Raw genomic sequence first — 24,609 nt, forward strand, 5'->3', positions numbered from 1 at the left:
CTGAGGCTGTCCAGCAGAAACATGTAGGACTGGCGCGGTGGAACAGAGACCTACTGGGGGACATGGAATCAGTGGTTCACAGGAAATTACCAATTGAAGCTTTTATTGGATAACTTGCCCCATTAGGTAGGACAGTCCGGGGAAATACATGATCTGTTACATGGAAGGTTTGAGAAACTATAGCTTACTCAGGATCAGTGCTTGTTGGCAAAAAGAAATGGGGTCGGGGAGGGGTTCAGGATCAGCGCTTGTTGGCATAAAGAAATGGGGTCGGGAGGGGTTCAGGATCAGTGCTTGTTGGCAGCAAAAAGAAATGGGGTTGGAAGGGTTCAGGATCAGTGCTTGTTGGCAAAAAGAAATGTGTGAAGAGGGAGGAATTCTTTTCATTAGATATATAAGCTGAGAGTAACAACGTATTAATATCTTCTGTTCATGAACTAATATCAACATGATTTATTAACTATTCCATCTTATGTTGTTTCCAGTGACGTGATCTAACGAGATAACTGAAATGATACAGAGGAACCATCATCTATAGTGCCTACATACCAGCACACAAGCGCTAAGGTAATGACAGCAATGCGCAGTAAGTTTATGAGGTAGGGAAAGTATGACGTGGTACAAGTAAAATGCAGTGAGTCACATGGATGTTTATCATCATTATTATTATCATTGATATTATCATTATCTTTATTAACGTGTGCAGAGTGCCATAGTTGGGTAAGTAGTAGTAGTAATGGTAGTATCATTATTATAGTATCATTATCATTATTATTATTATTATTATTATTATTATTATTATTATTATCATTATTATTATCATTATCATTATTTTCATTAATGTGTGCAGAGGGTCACATTATGAGGCAGGATGGGTTAACCAAGTACCCACGAGCCGGGGGAGTGTGTGGAGGGTGTGTGGGTTTGATTCCTCCGTCCGGTCATCAAGAGGAACCAGGGACTGTGTGGAGGGATACAATGCGTCTGACACAGACGGAGATCCGTCAGTGTCAGCGAAGGCCTGGGAGTATCCGGTCAGGCAGTAGGGGTATATCTCGAGCCAGAGAAAGCGTGAAAGCCAGCGCAGATCAGCCCAGGCAATCATGAGCAAAGGAATATCATGTGTCAAAGGGAGCTCTGTTAGCGGTCATGTGTCTAAGGAAGGTCAAGGAGTGAGGAGTGGAAGCCCGGGTTGGCCCAGGGGGAATCCCGGCGTCAAGGAGATCTTATGGACTTCGCAGAGGGGCGGTGATGACTGACCCAGAGTGGGTCGAAAAGTTCAAGGGAGTGTAGGTTGACTCAAGGTGGAGTTGGTCGAAATGGGTCAAGGCAGTGTGGGTGGACTCATGGAGCAGTTGGTCGAAGTGGGTCAAGGGCTCTGTGTGGCAAGACTGCACGGGACGAATGTGTCAAGGATGTCAAGAAACTGGAGAGCCAGTGTTGGGCTGACCCAAAGGCCTGTGTGTCAATGAGGCGAGGGAGCGTGTATGTAAAGATGACACTGGATGATGTGCACAGTTGTAGGGTTCACGAGTGCATCCAAGACGGCCAGCATCACGACCCACCCACCTCACACTCACTCTCAGAGCAGCGGCGGGATGCAGACGAGACTGGATCTCTCTCTCTCTCTCTCTCTCTCTCTCTCTCTCTCTCTCTCTCTCTCTCTAACGTGAATTTTCCCCCAGATGGGGGAAAAAAAAAAGGACGCATACATCCCTGCAGGGACACTACGTCGTCACATATGAAACATAAATGCAGTGTTAGAGATTGATCACTGTTTGTCTTCTATTTGCAAAGGCATTGACAAAATAAGACACAGAATTCTGCTCAATGAAGCATAGGTAAAGTAGGAATATGGAATCAAAACGCTCTTAAGAAATAGATAATTCGTCGTAGACGAGGAGGATATCTATCAGGACAGCAGCACTAACCCACTGTGCTGTTCATAGCAATAATATCTAATACAGACAGGGAGTCACAATGAAGTCATGTACGATTATTAGAAAAACGGAAGAAGACTTGAGCATTATTGTATCCAGATGGGCGGTGTGTCTGGTGGGATTTAGTGAGGACAGACCCAAACACCTGAGCCAAGGAATGACTTGGATCACAGCGGCTGCCAACAGGAGGAGGAGCTGACCGGAGGAGGAGGAGGAGGAGGCTGCCAACAGGAGGAGGAGGCTGAAGGAGGAGGAGGAGGAGGAGGAGAGATGATGTCGAAGCGAAAGCCGTAAGAGTGACCGATAACGAAAACCCTGAGACTTTCAAGATCACATCGCAAAAAAAAAAAAAAAATGACTTCGCTAGTGAGTCGAGCGACGACGAGTGGGACGCTGATGTTTCCTTTCACCACGAGAGAGAGAGAGAGAGAGAGAGAGAGAGAGAGAGAGAGAGAGAGAGAGAGAGAGAGAGAGAGAGAGAGCTGATGTTGGAAAAAGAGGTTCGATGTATACGTCAGAAGTAATTTGTGAATACTGCTGTGTTGTATGGTCACCAAATAAAATAAAAGCAACCCGTAAATCGGAGTCAGTTTGAAACACTTTACGAGCTAAACTGAGGGACTGGGACATACGAGCCATTGGGATAAATTCAAGGAACTTGAACTATACGAACTGGAAGCAATAGTAGTGTTGAGAACAGATCACATCGCTTGGACTTGGGGTCTGTGTCATCCATGTATCTATGTAACTCCATGTAACACTGTTATCTATCTACGGCTTTGAATAGATGGAATCAAAAAAGGATACGAGGATCAAAAACCTGATGAAGTATAAGAAAAAATGAGTAATTAGATCAACAGTGATCTCCAATAATACACATGCAGTAATGCCAGGTTATTATCTTGCAGGACACAGCAAGGAGGATGGTGAGGGGTATTTCATGTTCTGCCATGTGAGACAGGAATCCTGTAAGGGGTTAACTTAGACACCTTTAAAAGACAGGCAGTCAGTTGTTTGACGATGGTCCTGCGAGAGCTCAAGAAAGGACAGTACCATCAGTAAGTAAGCCATATTTAAACAGGTAAGAGTTCCTCGTAGATTCTCTCTCTCTCTCTCTCTCTCTCTCTCTCTCTCTCTCTCTCTCTCTCTCTCTCTCTGCACTCTTTGACAAGCCACGTTCGTCGCGCTCCTTGTAATGACCAGTTGTCTTGCATGTGTTAAGGTTTTTACTTTCTTAGTTACGATATTGATTGATGCGTGAAAATAAATGTCACGTTTTATAGTATATATATATATATATATATATATATATATATATATATATATATATATATATATATATATATATATATTATCCCTGGGATAGGGGAGAAAGAATACTTTCCACGTATTCCCTGCGTGTCGTAGAAGGCGAATAAAAGGGAAGGGAGCGGGGGGGCTGGAAATCCTCCCCTCTCGTTTTTTTTTTTTAATTTTCCAAAAGAAGGAACAGAGGGGGCCAGGTGAGGATATTCCCTCAAAGGACCAGTCCTCTGTTCTTAGCGCTACCTCGCTAACGCGGGAAATGGCGAATAGTTTGAAACAAAAGAAAGATATATATATATATATATATATATATATATATATATATATATATATATATATATATATATATATATATGTTGACCTGAGTACTCAATTTCAGTTTACTGTGAGGAGCGGGAAAGGAGACTACGTCACGTCAGTGCCTCCAACACTCCGCTGAGCATCATTACTTGAAGATAACGAGAAAGATGATGGCCAGGTCTGGATACTCATTCCCCGGGGAAGACCATGGTCACGTCTGCCACAGGGGCGAGCCGAGCCCCACGTACTGCCAACCGCTGGTCAACGTGAGGTAAAGTTTCCCTCCATTTATTTTCCCCCGATGAAACGAAGCTTCGTTCTCACACGGGCCGTTGCGGTGTGGTAAGGACCGGGGTGGGAGAGAACATGGTTAGTGTACAAGCTGTTGCACGTCCCTGCCTCCTACACTCCAACGCTCTACCAACCGAAGCTTCGAAGAAACTCGAAGCTGCTGTGCAACTCTGAACACTCTTGGCTGAAATGTACATCTGGAGACAAGTGGTTAGCGCTTGCTACCAGCTTGGGTACTCACCGGCGTCATATGAAGCCTATATGTTCTTGATCATTTGTACTTACGAGTTTTTGAATGTAATTACCCCATGAGATACCTACCACTTTCCCTGGAAGTAAGACGTGGAATCCATGGCGCCTTGTGACGCCATGGTTTGTACGTTGACCGCAGCGGTGAGTTGATAACATGATACAGTAGGAATGTTCACTACGACCTAAACTGTGAGGCTGGTGAGTCTATATAGTGAGGCTCGCACTCCAGGTACCACACTGGCGCTACAGAGAGTGATGTATGGGGGCCAGTGTGGTGCCCCTGTGGTAGGAGAGTCTTCTGTTGCCGCCCATCTGGGGGTGTTCCTCGCCCATACCACAGTGGCAGAGATTTGCCATTGCTGCTGACTCGCTTAGGAGGTCATGTCAACAGTCGTATCCTGCACCTGCTGATCCTCCCAGCATCCCTATGTGTTCCCGGAGGTCAAACAGACTGACCTTCTTATGACTGGGAGTACAAGTCGAACACGACCAGAGTCCACATCATGCCTGTGACTTGCGATGATGATAACATATCTGTAGATGACACCAGACGTGTGTGAGGGCGTGAGAACAACTCTCCTCACCCGTGGAGGCTACGTGTGCCACATCCCTCAAGTCAGCAGGATGGTCCCCATAGGAGGAGTCTACGAGAGTGAGTGAAACTGACCTTAGCAGTGGTGTTGTGGTGTATGGACGGGTTACGCCGGGCGGTGCACACGATATCCGCGGGTGGAATGCGCGGCGTCTGATGTGGCGGGCACCCCTGGAACACCCCCTCACCCCCACACACACGCTCCTGTTCCCTCCAGGAATCGATCCCCGGCTTGCCTCCCCACCTGCCTGTCCTCCCCACCCACCTGTCCTCCTCCCCTCTTGTCCTCCTCCCCACTTGTCCTCCTCCCCACCTGTCCTCCTCCCCAAACCCCATCTAGTTCATGACTCATCCTAAACCATCATGAAGGACAGACAAGACTAACTTGGTGTATATAACTCACGTATTGCTACAGTTATTTTATTATCAAGTAACACTGTGTTGCTCTTCCTCGCCCGCCTCTGCACCGATACGTTATCGCTTTCGGTACGAAGATACGGATATAGAATGATCCGTAATTGCTATGTTAGGCTATGTTAATGATGGTTTGCACGCGCGTGTGTATCCGCGCACTTGACCGGGTGGCAGACGCTTGGCTTGACCGCAAATTCTCGTCTTACTTAGGGAGTCCATCAGCTTCCGGTACAAGGCGCACGACCGTGAGATTAGGGGTGTTGCGCACGACCGTGAGACCACAGGTATTGCGCACGACCATGAGATCAGGGGTGTGGCGCACGACTGTGAGACCAGAGGTGTTGCGCACGACCATGAATGAGATCAGGTGTGTTGCGCACGACCGTGAGACCAGAGGTGTTATGAAGGACTAAATAGTTCGTGGGAAAAACCATCATCCTCCCTGATGTACATGACGATAGATAAGCAGCTAAACAGTGGTCCCTCTTGCGTATGACGAGACTGGATCAGATATACCATATTCCCTGGGGTATATGAGGACACATAACATAGAGGCGCCGTGTCCGCTTCTGTGCATGACAGTCACACACTTCCATCGTCAGAATGTCATACAAGTCCTATCAGGAGCTTCTACACTGCAATGAGCCTTCGTCTCATTGTTCCAGTGATGATGTGTGGGTACTCCTGCCTACCAAGGTATGACCAACAGCCTCGTAAACTGGCTATTGACTGACGAGATCAAGACTTCATAACATGGAGGGACAATAAGGATACACGGGTGATGGATTCAGTCTTCCTAATGCAATGTTACCCCGACCCGCTGTGGCGCGTACCACATACCCGGAGTGCGTTACTCTAGCCGGTGTGGCTCGGGTGGTGTTGGTGATGGTGTGTGGGGTGTCCAGTGAGAGTAGAGAGGGTGGAGGGAACTGTGGACTTGATATACCAACAGCTGAGCGCCTCTTAGAAATGCCGAAGTAGACTACTTTTCCTCTAAGTGGATGGTTAATAGAGGGGGAAAAGCGACGATTGGTATGACTGTGAGGGGTATAAAGTGTTGAATGTGACGACACTGGGTAAGAGATGAATAATATCATAAGAAAAAAATGGCTAATATATCTGGAAAGATGGCAGATAAAAGGAGACGAGAGTTATATATAAAGAGCCAGAGTATATTACACGAGTCTAAATGAAAGATATAGAAAATGGATGTACTTTGTAAGAGATAAAGACATTGTCTTAAGACGTGAATGATGGTGAAAGAGATGTGTCTGTTGACACAGCAGGACTAGTGGGACCGGGGAGAGAGGAGCACATATGTGGAAGAAGGAGACACGACAAAGGAGGAAGTCAGCATAAATATACATTGATTTTACAGAGTGGAAAAGTTGTGGATAACATGATGTGGTTAGCGAAATGGTGGAGAGTGAAACTAGTGTGGAATGGATGTGGAATGTATGTATGGAATCATGAGAAACTTGGTCAGGTGTATACAGGAAAAGGGAGTGAAAATGAGTATAAGAATTATAGAGGAATAAGTGCTCTTTGTACAGAAGACAAGATGTGTGGCAGGATAGTGAGTGGTCGTGTTAGAAAAGATTAGTAGACCAAGTCCTTGAGGAACACCGTGGTTATACGAAGGAAAAAGTGTTCGTAAATTAGAGCTTTGCATGTTAAAGTGGGTGTATTTCATAAGATTAATAACTTTATTCTTAGAGAATCTAAAATCTATTCAGTGAAGTCGCAACGCAATCTTTCATCGAGAGACCCCCAACTTCCTTCCTCAACTGCAGAATACGACTTTAAAGAAGCTGTTTTTTGAAGTACGTGAGGAGGTGGGAGCCGCAGAGCGTAAGAACGAAAATCAGACACTGGTAAATGAAGTTAGAAAATATAACGAGCGACACATGATGTACACACGGGAGCACCATCGTTATCCAGACACAGACCAACGAACCTGGTTCAGACAGAACGAGGGTCATCCTTCTCTCGCTGGAGAAACGACAGTTAGAAGACAAACCACATAAAACCAGGGAGCTCTCGTTACGTCTAGGAAGAACAAAATGCCGAAATGACAAGACCAGTGGCATATTGGAAGCGAGTCGTTCTGCTATGTGTCGTAAAATTGAGGTACGTACAATTTTGCTTTCTCTCCAAAGCACTCAGGCGATTTCTTCCAGTCACATCTCAGGAAAAACCTCGCTAAAAGTGATTACCACCCAGGAAAATTAATCTATGATGGAGGAATCGCTGGCATGAAGAAACAGATGGTTTGTATCCAACTGAAATTACGGGAATACTTGAATGGTCTCGCACAGCGGGTGTGGTTCCTTGGGTGAACAAAAAATATTACGAGAAAATCTACAAGACGAACGTGTGACCGGGAAGCTTCGAAAGACATGACTACTGTTGAAGACCAATTATGCAGTGCAATTGAGACGGATGTCTGCACTCATACCGTCTCCTCTCATCAAGGAAAAATATAATGAAACACTATCAACCTGGATTTCAATTTTCACTGCAGAATGTCGAGAAGAGACGGAGCTTTAGGAACATAGTTATTATTTCCTATTAAAAAGAAATACCTATTCTCTCCCTAACCCTATGCAAAACTTCACCTCGAGAGAGAGAGAGAGAGAGAGAGAGAGAGAGAGAGAGAGAGAGAGAGAGAGAGAGAGAGAGAGAGAGAGAGAGGCAGACCCGTTACACCCAGAAGCACATGTGAATATTCTAGGTTAAGACCATCATATTTTCTTTGTAATCTGTAAGAAAGACCATCATGTTTTCGTTGTAATCTGTAGAGGATGGATTCATTAATGTGGTGCTGGAGGGCTGACAAATACAGAGAGAGAGAGAGAGTTCACTGCTCACTAGTATTATGTATTGAGAAATGACAGGTCAATTGCTTCCCTCTGTGGGTGTTTGATTACGTTATTTCTTTACCAGAATGAGCCAGCTTCAGACAAGTGCCTGTTCACACAGAGGGGTCGCAACACTCTGGTCTGCAGGTCATAGGAACGTCGACTTGGACCGTCCCAAGTGAGGCTAATTCAAATGAGGATATCTTAAGCAATACTGGGAACTGTGTGGGGACCAAGTGAGGAGCGGACGTCATACACTGGTCATTTGGATACACTGGCGGTGGGAGCTGTGAGGTGTGGGGCGCTGTCCCCTACCATTGGCAAAGGCAGTGGAACAACCCCCTCTTTCTCTCCTTAGCTCAGGTTCCACACCGCTGATTCCAGTGGATTTGAAATCATCATCATCGGCAAATCTAAGGTGAGTAGAATACCTGCTATTGACAATAACACCTATATTTTCCCCAGACATTTTCTGAATACTGTCAATACTGTCATGAATAACTTCAGACAGGATATTCCTTCATCTTATTCTTCTTTTCATTCTTTGCTCATTACTGGTTGAATATACGACCAGACCTCTTTGAAAAGTTACTTTGTTACTTTTATTTATATTACTTGCGTTCCACTCCCGGGAGCATAACAGTGCTTTAATTGTAGTGTTAATAGCAAAAGGAGTTTAACACGGTAATTACTGATTATCAATCAATTTAGTCGCCAGCAATTGTATATAAAAAATTTTAAAGGAATACATCTCTCACCATATATTTCATCTCATTCACGTCTGCAAATTAGACGCTAAACCAATTGCAGTTGATTATGTTCACTTTACCAATCAGCAGTACAGTTGCAGAACTTGTCAGTCAACACCCTTGAGCAAAAGTTACCAGAGCAAATAATAGAGAGAGAGAGAGAGAGAGAGAGAGAGAGAGAGAGAGAGAGAGAGAGAGAGAGAGAGAAGCTGCCATTGACCCCATTTGTCTTCAAGAAATATTTGATGCAACTTCACAATCATGAACAATAGTTCACTTACGTTCCTGTGGAATATACCAGAAAGTAGGGTTTTTATGTTGGGTAGGGTAGTGCACTGTCTGCACTCATGCCTATACTTTTCCTTCCCTGTAGCTCAGAGATAACCTCTCGTTTCTTTGCTCCTTGGATTCATCAGGTTAAATTAAAACATCTTTCCATATTGGGTAGGAAGGATTTCTTTCAACGAGCTGTGATCAGCAGGAGAAATTACGTTGCAGCCTATTGGAGTCCCACTTATTTTGTAGGTTAGACTTACCGCTTGCCAAGTACTTACACCCAAGAAAGATGTTCGAAAGGAAGTATCCTTTGCTCTAGGGGTGTCCATCTTAAACATGAAGGGGCCCTGTCCCACCAGGGCTTACCTTAAACCATTCATTAATCCCATAAGGTAGTGATGGTGATGGCAACAGACCTCATCTAAAAATAGAACAATGCTCTACTGGAAGTATCAAACCACTCAACAGATTTGGTCACTCTTGCTGAACTCACGAACTTTCTGACGCTATGTGATTAAAGCCTAATTTACCAACCATCTTGAGAAGGAGTGACATCAGTCACCTTACAATTTTTACATCTGGGAAATCAAATTTCCCTCTTGATGATTTCATTAGTTACTACGGCATTGAAGAGATTTTTCAGATGCCTGTGTTACTTTGATTCTAGTCCCTATGATCATCCCCACATCCCTCCTCCCTCTCTCTCTCTCAGTACCAAATATTTTCTTTCTAACTTAATATTCGAGTCAATCGCTCTCATTTGAACACTTTAACCTGCTTGAATTTTGCCTAATTTCCACTGTACAACTGCAGCCAACATGTTCTTCAATTGCCAAGGTCACCAGCAAAGAAATAGTTAATATTGCACAAGCATATTGAACAAATTGCAAGCAATTCTCAATGAATGATTCATACTATCAAAAAAGTTTTATCTTTGACATTGTTACCATTTCTTATACAGTTCGTCGTATGTCCTGCGATGGTAAAATTCACTGAAGAATGGGTCTCCATATAGTGTTTATATGGAGCGTTACGGTTATCAGCCACCTCAAACTGATGTAAATGTGAGATTATTGAAAGTCTAGTGAAGATAGGTTTGGCAAGAGCAAGATGAGTTTAGGTTTCTCGAGGATAAAGTAAAGGTATATAGATGAACATGATATTGTAACAGAGCAGAAGTGTATTGCAGTTGCTTGCGAATGTTTTTATTTCTGCTCTAGTTTACGAGGATTTTGATGTTAAAATCCACTGAATAAGTGATCATCTGGCATGTATTTCCTGCCCAGCATCACAGTTATCTCATGATTTCAACTTCATAACTTTTATAAACATAAAAAGATAATATCCATGTAACATGACAGATTCAATTCTGTGCAGTATGTATAGAGTATCAATTATTACTTAATATGTAATTAATGCATTTGCTAGTCCATAACAATGATTACAATCTAAGGGTGAAGCTAGTGTTAACCCTTAGCTGGTAACCACGGTGGAAAACACTACCTCCTCATATATTGTATGTGACACAGTCTTCACAGAAAATGTCATAACTTCAATCTGAAATCTTGTGAAATGCTTTTTTTTTTTAATGCTGGAGGATCCAATGACAGACAAAAGTGCACATTGAGGCTGGGCTAAGATTGAAATATAAAGACATTAATAAAAGGAATCAAGGAGAGGCATGGTAAAGTATTTACGAATTTCGGAAGAAATGAAAACCTGTCTTTCATAAGGTGCCAAATCATAGTTATTGGAAAAGACATAAGACAGTAGAGTGCTCCACAGCTTCAAGGTTTAGGGAATGAAGAAGTTATCAAAGCAGCTCATCCTTGAGTTGCCAACAGCCACACAGTAATCATGTGATGCTGCAGCTTGCCAAGTATTGCCTGGTTTAGCTAGTGATGGACACAAAAAGCCAGCTCTCGGGAGCAAAACCCAAAGTAATACATAATCTAATAGTACATACATATCAAATTATGGCTAGTGTGCAATCTGGACAACAATTTATGAAGCAGAGAAAAGAGAACAGCAAACTTAAATCGTTACCAAACCCAAAGCCAGCAATGTGTACTATAACTGCCACCTAGACTAAGAAAATCATCGAGCTGCGTTGGATAACACCAGTTTGTACTCATGTGACAACCACTCCTGTTGACTCTGATAGTGCTCTGTGCAAAAAGACCTTTGCTTCAAAACACTCCTCTGTTGGCCCTTTAAGGCTTAAAGCTGGCAAATTCTGTTTAATCAAAAATGTCTTCTATATCAGTGACTTTGGTGAGCAAGAGTTTCATAACCAAAGCTTCCTCAGTGGAGACAATGGACACCAACAGTACTACTATTCCCAAGGTCCTACTGCATCCTCAGTGGGATTCCTCCCTCCACCCAGAAAATGCCTCTTAAAGCTTTCAGGTTACATAACAAGGCAGTGATATACTGTACCTGTATCATTTTCCTTTCCTTTTCAACCAGTACTCACGAGCTTTCTCTTAACCTTAGAAGGTAGTAGTTGGTAAGTAGCCACTGACCATATTACCAGTACTACCCGCCTGTATATCAAGAAGGTTAGTGATGGCTGAGAAGTAAGCCAGCACTTCTGTGGTTAAGTTGCACTCCTCTGACCCACGTAGATGTGTTTTCTTTTTACCTCGCCCTCATTTGGACTGCTGGCATTCGGTCCACAACATAAAATCCTTCCTTGTCACACATAACAACTAACACTAAACACACAAATCATTCTTCATGACTAGATTTATCTGTGGTGAGCACTATGTGCAAGCCCTGCCTTTGTTAAAATGGTAGGAGCAATAGGTAATGTAGCAGGTGAGAAAATTAGGAAGGAGCATTAGGTAAAAATAGTTATGAAAGAGCATAATATAGTAGTAGTAAGTTGGAACATTAAGTAGTTGTAGGTGACACAAATATTTGGTAAGAGGCTCCGGAATCACTGCACTAGCAGTGCCCTTAGTTTCTTTGCTTATCTACATTCCTCCTTCAATGCCTTAACTCCCTCTCTTTTCTGAACTAAGATCCTCTACTTTTGGAAATTTAGCAAACAGCAGTAGTTCCCAACTAAGGGTACATGGACCCCCACGGGATACATGTAGCCTCATCAAGGGGTACGTGAGATAAATTTCGAGGGACAAAAGATCACTGACTGCCCTTTGGTTGTATTGTTTGTGCACAACAGTTTTAGCACATAAGTTGCTCCACGCTGTTAATGGACTGAACAAGTGCATGTGAAGTGGAAGGGGGAAACCATGGAAAGGTCTCTGGGGAGCCAAATTGTGGATAGTCGACTGTGGTTTCGATGCACTGCATGACAGCTTAAGAATAGATGTGGCACGTACCTGGTGCAGTCTTTGGGGGTTTTCACCCATACAGCCTTAGCTGGGCCTGAACTCTTGGATTTAGTCATTGACTGGCTAAGCTATTGAAAGCCGCAGCCCTTAGGCCTACATAGCCTGGTTGGTCTGGTACACTTTGTAGGTACTTGTCTGGTGCACTGTTAAACTTCTCTATTGTGCATCCCATCCTGCTTCTGATGGTAGCTGGCAAGGTGTTGAAGGGTCTTGGGCCCAGGATGTTTGAGGTGTTCTCTTTTTGTGCATAAAACACTTTTGGATTTCAGAAGTAGAATTTTGACAAGTCTTCCATGCCTGTCATGCCAGTAGGATATCATTTCCGAATGTGGGGTGGGAACCACGCCTTCTGGGATTTTGCAGGTATAGATGATGATATACCTTTCCCATGTATGCTAACATGGTAAAAGACAAAGAAGTATTTAAAAAGAAAACAATGATAGTAGGGGAGTTTGTGAGATGTTCTCCTTGAGAGCTATATTTCTGCACTGTGACTGAGCATATAAATATTATCCACTTACAATTTCTTTCTCTCTCACTCATCTACACATACTATCAAAAACATACACAAACTATGCAAAAGTACAAATACATAGAAAATACTGTATCTCTGTATCTGCAACTTACGCTACATATTCCTCAAAAGAATTCATGATAAATGATTTTCACAAAATAATATAAAACTTAAAACATTCATATAGGGTGTTTTGGTCGAGGTGGTGTGCAAAGTGAGAGGGTTAGGGAAAATGATTTGGTAAACAGAGAAGAGGTAGTGAAAGCTTTGCGGAAGATGAAAGCCGGCAAGGCAGCAGGTTTGGATGGTATTGCAGTGGAATTTATTAAAAAAGGGGGTGACTGTATTGTTGACTGGTTGGTAAGGTTATTTAATGTATGTATGACTCATGGTGAGGTGCCTGAGGATTGGCGGAATGCGTGCATAGTGCCATTGTACAAAGGTAAAGGGGATAAGAGTGAGTGCTCAAATTACAGAGGTATAAGTTTGTTGAGTATTCCTGGTAAATTATATGGGAGGGTATTGATTGAGAGGGTGAAGGCATGTACAGAGCATCAGATTGGGGAAGAGCAGTGTGGTTTCAGAAGTGGTAGAGGATGTGTGGATCAGGTGTTTGCTTTGAAGAATGTATGTGAGAAATACTTAGAAAAGCAAATGGATTTGTATGTAGCATTTATGGATCTGGAGAAGGCATATAATAGAGTTGATAGAGATGCTCTGTGGAAGGTATTAAGAATATATGGTGTGGGAGGAAAGTTGTTAGAAGCAGTGAAAAGTTTTTATCGAGGATGTAAGGCATGTGTACGTGTAGGAAGAGAGGAAAGTGATTGGTTCTCAGTGAATGTAGGTTTGCGGCAGGGGTGTGTGATGTCTCCATGGTTGTTTAATCTGTTTATGGATGGGGTTGTTAGGGAGGTAAATGCAAGAGTTTTGGAAAGAGGGGCAAGTATGAAGTCTGTTGGGGAGGAGAGAGCTTGGGAAGTGAGTCAGTTGTTGTTCGCTGATGATACAGCGCTGGTGGCTGATTCATGTGAGAAACTGCAGAAGCTGGTGACTGAGTTTGGTAAAGTGTGTGGAAGAAGAAAGTTAAGAGTAAATGTGAATAAGAGCAAGGTTATTAGGTACAGTAGGGTTGAGGGTCAAGTCAATTGGGAGGTGAGTTTGAATGGAGTAAAACTGGAGGAAGTGAAGTGTTTTAGATATCTGGGAGTGGATCTGGCAGCGGATGGAACCATGGAAGCGGAAGTGGATCATATGGTGGGGGAGGGGGCGAAAATTCTGGGGGCCTTGAAGAATGTGTGGAAGTCGAGAACATTATCTCGGAAAGCAAAAATGGGTATGTTTGAAGGAATAGTGGTTCCAACAATGTTGTATGGTTGCGAGGCGTGGGCTATGGATAGAGTTGTGCGCAGGAGGATGGATGTGCTGGAAATGAGATGTTTGAGGACAATGTGTGGTGTGAGGTGGTTTGATCGAGTGAGTAACGTAAGGGTAAGAGAGATGTGTGGAAATAAAAAGAGCGTGGTTGAGAGAGCAGAAGAGGGTGTTTTGAAGTGGTTTGGGCACATGGAGAGAATGAGTGAGGAAAGATTGACCAAGAGGATATATGTGTCGGAGGTGGAGGGAACGAGGAGAAGAGGGAGACCAAATTGGAGGTGGAAAGATGGAGTGAAAAAGATTTTGTGTGAGCGGGGCCTGAACATGCAGGAGGGTGAAAGGAGGGCAAGGAATAGAGTGAATTGGAGCGATGTGGTATATGGTTGACGTGCTGTCAGTGGATTGAATCAAGGCATGTGAAGCGTCTGGGGTAAACCATGGAAAGCTGTGTAGGTATGTATATTTGCGTGTGTGGACGTATGTATATACATGTGTATGGGGGGGGGGGGGCCATTTCTTTCGTCTGTTTCCTTGCGTTACCTCGCAAACGCGGGAGACAGCGACAAAGTATAATAAAAAATAAATAATAATAAAAACATTCATTATTGGTACTATCAAATTCAGTTCTAATATCACAGATGGCTGAAAAACAAAAATTATTATTTATATATTTATCTATTTTGCTTTGTCGCTGTCTCCCGCATTTGCGAGGTAGCGCAAGGAAACAGACGAAAGAAATGGCACAACCCACCCCCATACACAATGTACACACACACATGCCCACACACGCAAATATACATGCCTATACATCTCAATGTACACATATATATACACACACAGACACATACATATATACCCATGCACACAATTCACACTGTCTGCCCCTATTCATTCCCATCGCCACCTCGCCACACATGGAATACCATCCCCCTCCTCCTCATGTGTGCGAGGCAGCACTAGGAAAAGACAACAAAGGCCCCATTCGTTCACACTCAGTCTCCAGCTGTCACGCAATAATGCCTGAAACCACAGCTCCCTTTCCACATCCAGGCCCCACACAACTTTCCATGGTTTACCCCAGATGCTTCACATACCCTGATTCAATCCACTGACAGCACGTCAACCCCGGTATACCACATCGATCCAATTCACTCTATTCCTTGCCCGCCTTTCACCCTCCTGCATGTTCAGGCCCCGATCACACAAAATCTTTTTCACTCCATCTTTCCACCTCCAATTTGGTCTCCCACTTCTCCTCGTTCCCTCCACCTCCAACACATATATCCTCTTGGTCAATCTTTCCTCACTCATTCTCTCCATGTGCCCAAACCATTTCAAAACACCCTTTTCTGCTCTCTCAACCATGCTCTTTTTATTTCCACACATCTCTCTTACCCTTTCATTACTTACTCGATCAAACCACCTCACACCACACATTGTCCTCAAACATCTCATTTCCAGCACATCCACCCTCCTGCGCACAACTCTATCCATAGCCCATGCCTCGCAACCATACAACATTGTTGGAACCACTATTCCTTCAAACATACCCATTTTTGCTTTCCGAGATAATGTTCTCGACTTCCACACATTCTTCAAGGCTCCCAGGATTTTCGCCCCCCCCTCCCCCACCTTATGATTCACTTCCGCTTCCATGGTTCCATCCGCTGCCAGATCCACTCCCAGATATCTAAAACACTTTACTTCCTCCAGTTTTTCTCCATTCAAACTTAACTCCCAATTGACTTGACCCTCAACCCTACTGTACCTAATAACCTTGCTCTTATTCACATTTACTCTTAACTTTCTTCTTTCACACACTTTACCAAACTCAGTCACCAGCTTCTGCAGTTTCTCACAAAAATAATTCACTCAAAAGATATTAGAATAATGATCTTATTCTGATAGACTAATGCATCATGTAACATCCCTCCTTTCGCATAGAGAAAGCTTTGAGAGTAATGCTGTTATCATTCTGACAAACTGATACCTAATATAACATCCCTCCTTTCATAAATAGAAAAGAATTTTCTATTTGCTTTGTCGATTTCTGCATTTCCGTTGATCTGAACTCTATTCAAAGTGACTGTTCATAACATTTCCTGAAAAATATCCCACCCAAGTTGGATTGGTTTACTCTGATGCCTAAAATTCTGTGCATTCCACAGAAAATAACATCATTCCATATTTCCTGAAGAAAGCCTAAGGTACATGAGGCATGGTACAAACATTAAATGCTAACCTAATATTGTTATAGCTATATATTTGAAATTGCTCTTCTTTTAAGTAATGTTTAATTAAGAGTTTATAATCTGTCATTCAAGAGATCATTAATCACATCTTTTTTTCTTTTTGCTTCACCCACACATTGACCACAAACATACTATCTCTCCATGTCATAATTAACAAATGACCATGCTTAACTCACACAACTCATTCTTCATAACCCTAAATTTTCCTGCAGTAAGTTCTATGTGCTAGCCATGGCTTTTGGCAAAATGGTAGGAAGAGTAGATAGAAATAGTAGGCAGGAGCATTTAGGTAGTAGTAGTTGATAGGAGCATTAGGTGGAAGAAGTCAGTAGGAACATTAGGTAGGAGACTCTGCAAACACTGAGCTAGAGTTGCCCTATGCCAGTGGCCTGTTAGGTGTGTGGCACAAAAAGCTGAAGAAGTGACACTGAAGTTCATCAGTTAAGGAAACTCTTTTACAGTGGCTACACCCTCGAAGGAGTTCCAGAAGGAAGTGGGTGTTGGAGATATAGATATGTAATCAAATCTGTGGCATGTAATTTCTTAGAATGCATTTTTTAGCATGAATAACATCTGCAGCAAGGCTTAGTAAACTGAAGGTACTTGATCTGTCACTGATTTATAATACAAGCTTTCATAAATCCAGATTATCAATTACAAAATACAAAATATATATACAATGAGAATCTGCTCTCTTGGCAACCCATATCTGATAACATCCCCTGAAAACAATATATACTTCCACATCTTTTATTCAGTCAAATATGATTCTATTTCCTACCATATTAATCAGAATTTGAAACATCACAAAAAATAAAAGTAGCTAGGTTTAAAATATAAACATTTTATTGTCTGTTACACAACCCAACTGAGAAAGATACAAGCAGGGTTTTAAATCATTTAAAGGTTCAGACTTTAAACTGCAGGATATAAGCCAGTTTTATAACACAAAAACTTTAAAATCAAGGATGCACAAACACTGCGTGATTACAAAAGAAATACTGAACACAGATACTTATGCAGACTTTTCACAGCAAAATGGTGTATTTGCTATTAAGCCAAAAGCCTAATACTTGTTTGATGTGGTTTAAATTTCTGGTGTTCACTGGTCCATATCTTTTATTGTGAATATTATGAAAATTCTATAGTTTTCAAGGCAAAATTTCAATCCTTCAGATGGTTATCTGCCCAAAGGATTTCACTAATCACTGTCTAACTATAGTCTGAAGATGTCCAAGTTTCCACAGCATAATTACATTTCTTCTGCTGTTCTTCTGCTCAGTGGATTCTAGTCAGCTCTTCCACAGTTTTAATAAGGTCATCAGGAGTAGCTTCTGTTTTCATCCCTGAGCCATCATTGATCTACAGATTGACAAGGAAAACTGAATATTAAAATCAAATACACATGAAACAATGTTAATCTAAGGGCAGTTCTAATCCATATACACTTCTTTTTAACAAACATCAAGAAAGTAAGACTTCATTTTCAAATACTTTTAGCTAAATCCATACACAAGTATCTTCACTATTACCATCCCCTTTTTTTTATCATTCAACAAAGCAAGTGAATTACACACTTGTCTCAAATGCCATTAAACACATCAAGGCATGAACTTTGATGTCATTTTTCATAATTTTTTATCAAGTTCCTAAGCAAGAGATAAGGATCTTCCTCCACACCAAATTGAAAGTTTGATAGATCCTATGATTATATGTTAAGTAGATGGCAAAGATCTCATACACAACAATAGCCAAGAAACTTCTTGAGAAAAGGTTTTTGAAAAACCCTAACTTGCCCATCATACATGTAATTTTCCTATAAAGCCATGAAAACCACATCAGTGACATCATCACGATGAGATTAAAAAGTACCACAGTCATGCTTAACATTTATTTAATTTATTTTGCTTTGTCGCTGTCTCCCGCGTTAGCGAGGTAGCGCAAGGAAACAGACGAAAGAATGGCCCAACCCACCCACATACACATGTATATACATACACGTCCACACACACAAATATACATACCTATACATCTCAATGTACACATATATATACACACACAGACATATACATATATACACATGTATGTAATTCATAGTCTGCCTTTATTTGTTCCCATCGCCACCTCACCACACATGGAATAACAACCCCCTCCCCTCTCATGTGAGCGAGGTAGCGCTAGGAAAAGATATCAAAGGCCCCATTCGTTCACACTCAGTCTCTAGCTGTCATGTAATAATGCACCGAAACCACAGCTCCCTTTCCACATCCAGGCCCTACACACTTTCCATGGTTTACCCCAGATGCTTCACATGCCCTGGTTCAATCCATTGACAGCACATCGACCCTGGTATACCACATCATTCCAATTCACTCTATTCCTTGCACGCCTTTCACCCTCCTGCATGTTCAGGCCCCGACCACTCAAAATCTTTTTCACTCCATCTTTCCACCTCCAATTTGGTCTCCCACTTCTCCTCGTTCCCTCCACCTCTGACACATATATCCTCTTGGTCAATCTTTCTTCACTCATTCTCTCAATATGACCAAACCATTTCAAAACACCCTCTTCTGCTCTCTCAACCACACTCTTTTTATTTCCACACATCTCTCTTACCCTTACATTACTTACTTGATCAAACCACCTCACACCACATATTGTCCTCAAACATCTCATTTCCAGCACATCCACCCTCCTGCACACAACTCTATCCATAGCCCACGCCTCGCAACCATTCAACATTGTTGGAACCGCTATTCCTTCAAACATACCCATTTTTGCTTTTCGAGATAATGTTCTCGACTTCCACATATTCTTCAAGGCTCCCAAAATATATATATCTTTTTATACATATTCGCCATTGTCTGCTTCAGCAAGGTAGCATTAAGAACAGAGGATTGAGCCTTAGAGGGAATATCCTCACTTGGCCCCCTTCTCTGTTCCTCCTTTTGATAAAGTAACGACTAAAAGGGAGGATTTCATTAGCTGTGAATATGGGCCTTACTTCTGCTGTACAGAATCATAGTCCCATAAAAATTCTAATATGCATACCCCACACAACACATATGAAAATTAAAAATAAAATATTTTTCAATAATTTTCTCATTATCTTAAAAACAGCACATCACTTACCATTAGTCCTAGTGAGACCTCTTTCATCTTCTCAGGGTTAAGGTCCAAGAAACTTTCAATCAAGTCGCCATCAATGAACCCTTCACACCTGTCAGTCTTGCGCTCAGTGCTACAAAAAAACCAAGTTCATATTAGTAAGGACTCAAAATAAAAATTAAGTCTCAGGCTCATATGCTTAACTAATTTTAGATATCTATAATTTCACACATTCACATATCATGCAGTGCATTCTTTTTCTCATGACTGTAAAAAGTAGAAACCTTGTGAGGCAAACAAGAGAACTAATAAGAGATATTACATCTCTCTACAGTAAAAAAAACTGTCTTCTACAATCCAGCAAACTTTAGTATGCACTTTCTTCAGTGTGAATCTACATTTTTCACAAATAATTTATATCTTCAATCTTCTCACTTTCACAGTAGTAAATTCATTCTCATCTCCTTTACTTTCTCCTAGCTCATGTACAAGGTTAAATCACACTGTTCCTCCCAAGTCTAGGCATACCTCCAACCTGATAATCACTGTCCTCATATTCACCTTACCCGATACAATCAAAAGACTTGCACATCTGTAATTTGAACAATCACTTCTGCCCCCAGTGCCTTTATATAATGGCCTTATAAATGTCTTCTGCCACTTGTTAGGCACCTACCTTAGGATACACAAAAGATGAATAACCTGACTAACTAATCACTAACAGTCATCCCCTTTCTTGAAACCTTAACTGCAATCCCAGTCACCCCTGCTGCTTTGCCACACATCATCTTACACAAAGCTTACACTCCCTCCAGTCTTTATACCATACCATTTCCCATATGCTTGCCAGATGCAAATATCTTCCATCCTTAACAGGTCACTAGCAGACTGGTGAATGGAAATACCTGGTTTAAGAAGAGGGAAATACACTAATATATGTATGTAAGAGAGATGGTCAATGGGCATTATTAGATTACATATTAATTGATAGGCAGGTAAAAGAGAGACTTCAGAATGTAAATGTATTGATAGGGGCAGCTGGTGGGATGTCTGATCACTATCTTGTGGAAGTGAGGGTGAAGGTTTGTAGTGGTCTTTGAAAAAGAGGAAACAATGTCAAGGAGAAGAGAGTGCTGTAAGCAAGTATGCTTGGAAAGGAGACTTGTCAGAAGAAATACCAGGAGAGACTGAGAATAGAATGGCAAAAGGTGAGAGTAAATGAAGTGAGGGGAATGGGTGAGGAAAAAGAGGTATTTTGGGTAGCAGTGATGGCATGTCAAAGAGAGGCATGTGGCATGAGAAAGGTGGGAGGTGGGCAGATTAGACAGGGTAGTTAGTGGTGAGATGAGGGAGTAAAGTTGCTAGTAAAAGAGAAAAGACAGGCGTTTGGGCAGTACTTTCAGGATGGGGTGCAAATGATTGGGAAAAGTATAAGAGAAAGTGGCAGGAGGTCAACAGGAAGGTGCAGGGGTTGAAAAAGAGAGCAAATGAGAGTTGGGGTGAGAGAGTATCATTAAACTTCATGGAGAATAAAAAGATGTTTTGGAAGGAGATAAACAATGTGTGAAAGACAAGAGAACTAACAGAAACATCGATGAAGGGGGTAAAAAGGGAAGTGCTAACAGGTGGTGATGAAGTATTTTGAAGGATTGTTAAATGTTGGATAGAGTGGCAGACGTAGGGTGTTTTAGTTAGGGTGGTATGTCATGAAGAGTGGTTTAATGAAGAGAAGAGGAGGAGAGATCCCAAAACAAGTGCAATGCCACAGCCACAACTGAGCAGTTAGCAAGAGGTGAGGAAAGCCAACATTTCTTCACTGAAATTACTGAAAACTGGAAAGTCCTGACCCTCATTTTCCTTAGGATATCCTGGAGAATCTCACATGCTTGCTAAAGAAGGATTGTTGAATGTGTTTGATGATAGAATGGCAGATGTAGGGTGTTTTAGTCAGGGTGGTATGCAAAGTAAGAGAGACATGGAGAACAGTTTGGTGAAGAGAGATGGTGAAAGCCCAAAGCGAGTGAAATGCCACAGCCAAAACTGTGTGGTTAGCACTATGTGAAGAAAACCAACACTTTTTCACTGAAAATACTAAAAGTTGGAATGGAAGATCCTGACCCTTATTTTCTTTAAAACAGCCCTGAGAATCTCTCATGCTTGCGTAATAGACTACAGTGGAGAAATATTCATTACTCTATGGAAAGATCTGTGAGGCCCGGATGTGGAAAGGGAGCTGTAGTTTCAGTGCAATACACATGACAGCTAGAGACTTGGTGTGAACGAGTATGGCCATTTTTGTCTGCTTTCCAGGCACTACCTTGCTGACGCAGGGGGTGGCAATGTTATGTATACATGTTTTTTTTTTTTTTTTTTTTTTATACTTTGTCGCTGTCTCCCGCGTTTGCGAGGTAGCGCAAGGAAACAGACGAAAGAAATGGCCCAACCCCCCCCCCCCATACACATGTACATACACACGTCCAGACACGCAAATATACATACCTACACAGCTTTCCATGGTTTACCCCAGACGCTTCACATGCCTTGCTTCAATCCACTGACAGCACGTCAACCCCTGTATACCACATGACTCCAATTCACTCTATTTCTTGCCCTCCTTTCACCCTCCTGCATGTTCAGGCCCCGATCACACAAAATCTTTTTCACTCCATCTTTCCACCTCCAATTTGGTCTCCCTCTTCTCCTCGTTCCCTCCACCTCCGACACATATATCCTCTTGGTCAATCTCTCCTCACTCATTCTCTCCATGTGCCCAAACCATTTCAAAACACCCTCTTCTGCTCTCTCGACCACGCTCTTTTTATTTCCACACATCTCTCTTACCCTTACGTTACTTACTCGATCAAACCACCTCACACCACACATTGTCCTCAAACATCTCATTTCCAGCACATCCATCCTCCTGCGCACATCTCTATCCATAGCCCACGCCTCGCAACCATACAGCATTGTTGGAACCACTATTCCCTCAAACATACCCATTTTTGCTTTCCGAGATAATGTTCTCGACTTCCACACATTTTTCAAGGCTCCCAAAATTTTCGCCCCCTCCCCCACCCTATGATCCACTTCCGCTTCCATGGTTCCATCCGCTGACAGATCCACTCCCAGATATCTAAAACACTTCACTTCCTCCAGTTTTTCTCCATTCAAACTCACCTCCCAATTGACTTGACCCTCACCCCTACTGTACCTAATAACCTTGCTCTTATTCACATTTACTCTCAACTTTCTTCTTCCACACACTTTACCAAACTCAGTCACCAGCTTCTGCAGTTTCTCACATGAATCAGCCACCAGCGCTGTATCATCAGCGAACAACAATTGACTCACTTCCCAAGCTCTCTCATCCCCAACAGACTTCATACTTGCCCCTCTTTCCAGGACTCTTGCATACATGTATACATGTATATATATGTATATGTGTATATGAATGGATGGGTCTCTCTTCATGTTTCCTGGCACTACCTCTTTGACAAGGGAAACAACGATCAATAATAATAATAACAATAAAAATCTCTAAGACAACTACATGAAGAGCTGATTCCTACATACCTGAAGCTTCTGTAGAAATCATGATCAATTTTTCCTACTGATTTGATAACACGAGCTAGCCGCTTCTGCATTTCTAAAAGCAAGTTGTATAGTTCCAAATTCAAGCTTGTCACCAGTCCTGAAAAATATAAAATTTCAAACAGGCAAAAAGAAATGATTGAGTCTCCATTATATAATAACACACTTGAACAATTAAAAATCTGAAGGTTGGACACAGGTAATTGAAAGATAAGCAAGTATATGTGTAATGGTAATGTGGAAATTTCAAATGCATCTTTTATATTTCTTTTTTTATGCTGAAATTAAGAGAATTGAGTAAGTAATGATAACAGGTTCATGAATGTGTACAGGAAGTAAATATGAGACAAAAAATAAAGGACCAAACCAACGGTACATGTAGATAAAACAACGGTAAGAATAAAAACTAAATCATGTATAAGAGCAAATGGAGAATATAGTTGTACAGTAAACTCTCAATTTAATGGACTAATAGGGGAAGGGTGTGTCCAATTATGCCAAAAGTCTGTTAAGTCAAATGTAACCTATTTCTGTGCCACATTTAAGTTCGCATGCTTTCTTTTAACTCTTCTATCAGTGTAAGGTTTAGTGTGTGATTTGATAGCTGGGCTGCAGGGGAATACTTGCTGGGCAGTTGGAGGCAGGAGTCAGACTGAAACAGAAGTGATATCATCCCTCTCCTGTGAAAGAATACTTCTTTATGATAAAGTGAGGATGGACTACCTGCTTACATGGCACAGTGAGAAGGATTCGAACATACGCAGGAAAATCCCAAGTTACCACAAGGCTGTTCGCCTTCTTCAGGAGACGGGGCACACCCCAAGGAAATTGCCTCAGACAGGTGAACCAATCTAGACAGCAAGGAGATGGAAACTTTCAACAAAAAATGGGGAAGCATGGCATGCATCTCCTCAGCCCACTTCCCTCAATCCAATGGACGTGCCAAAGCAGCAGTAAAGGCAGCCAAATGGGTGTTAAGGGGCATCATGGGTGTCAGAGGTAGCCTGCACTACAGCAAAATGACTCGGGTTAAGCTCCAAAATTTGAACCCCCCCACTAAGAGAAGGGGATAAGTACCCGCACAGCTGGCAGCAGAAATAAAGTTGTGAGATGGTATCCCTGCACCCCAGCAACAGTATCTGATAAACTGGCGATGGAGAGCTGCTCTGCAAAACAGGAAGTGGGCCACAGCAGAGAGCCAGGCTTACGTGCTGGAAGGCCTGGCAGGTGACACTGCTACACTACCCCGACTGTCCATGAGCATCCATGTCTGCATGCAGGACGTCGCTTTGGAGGTGTGGGACAGGTCGGGCGTAGTAGTGGAGGTGAAGCCACATAGACATTACTCAGTGAAGCTGAACAGCAGTGGCTGCCTGTCTTTACAAAACCAATGTCATCTATGCCCCCAGGTTTCACTGATTCTTACAA

At 42.3% G+C, this 24,609-nt stretch overlaps 2 protein-coding genes across 2 annotated transcripts in view; both read right to left on the reverse strand.

Annotated features, from left to right (window-relative positions):
* LOC139761722 (uncharacterized) overlaps positions 1-4,828 on the reverse strand; it is a 158,104-nt gene extending 153,276 nt beyond the window's left edge. The window contains 1 exon segment of the mRNA XM_071686112.1: positions 4,756-4,828. The gene's annotated coding sequence lies outside the window, so the exon portion shown is untranslated.
* Positions 4,829-17,084: 12,256 nt separating this feature from the next.
* The window catches only part of pic (DNA damage-binding protein pic), a 120,390-nt gene continuing 112,865 nt past the window's right edge, over positions 17,085-24,609 (reverse strand). The window contains exons 23-24 of the mRNA XM_071686113.1: positions 19,615-19,723; positions 17,085-17,844 (exon numbers count right to left, since the gene is read on the reverse strand). Of these exons, the coding sequence (XP_071542214.1) occupies positions 17,761-17,844; positions 19,615-19,723 (193 nt within the window). The 3' untranslated portion in view covers positions 17,085-17,760. The remainder of the gene's footprint in view (positions 17,845-19,614; positions 19,724-24,609) is intronic.

Source organism: Panulirus ornatus, chromosome 41 (assembly GCF_036320965.1).
Source record: "Panulirus ornatus isolate Po-2019 chromosome 41, ASM3632096v1, whole genome shotgun sequence".
Taxonomy (NCBI): domain Eukaryota; kingdom Metazoa; phylum Arthropoda; class Malacostraca; order Decapoda; family Palinuridae; genus Panulirus; species Panulirus ornatus.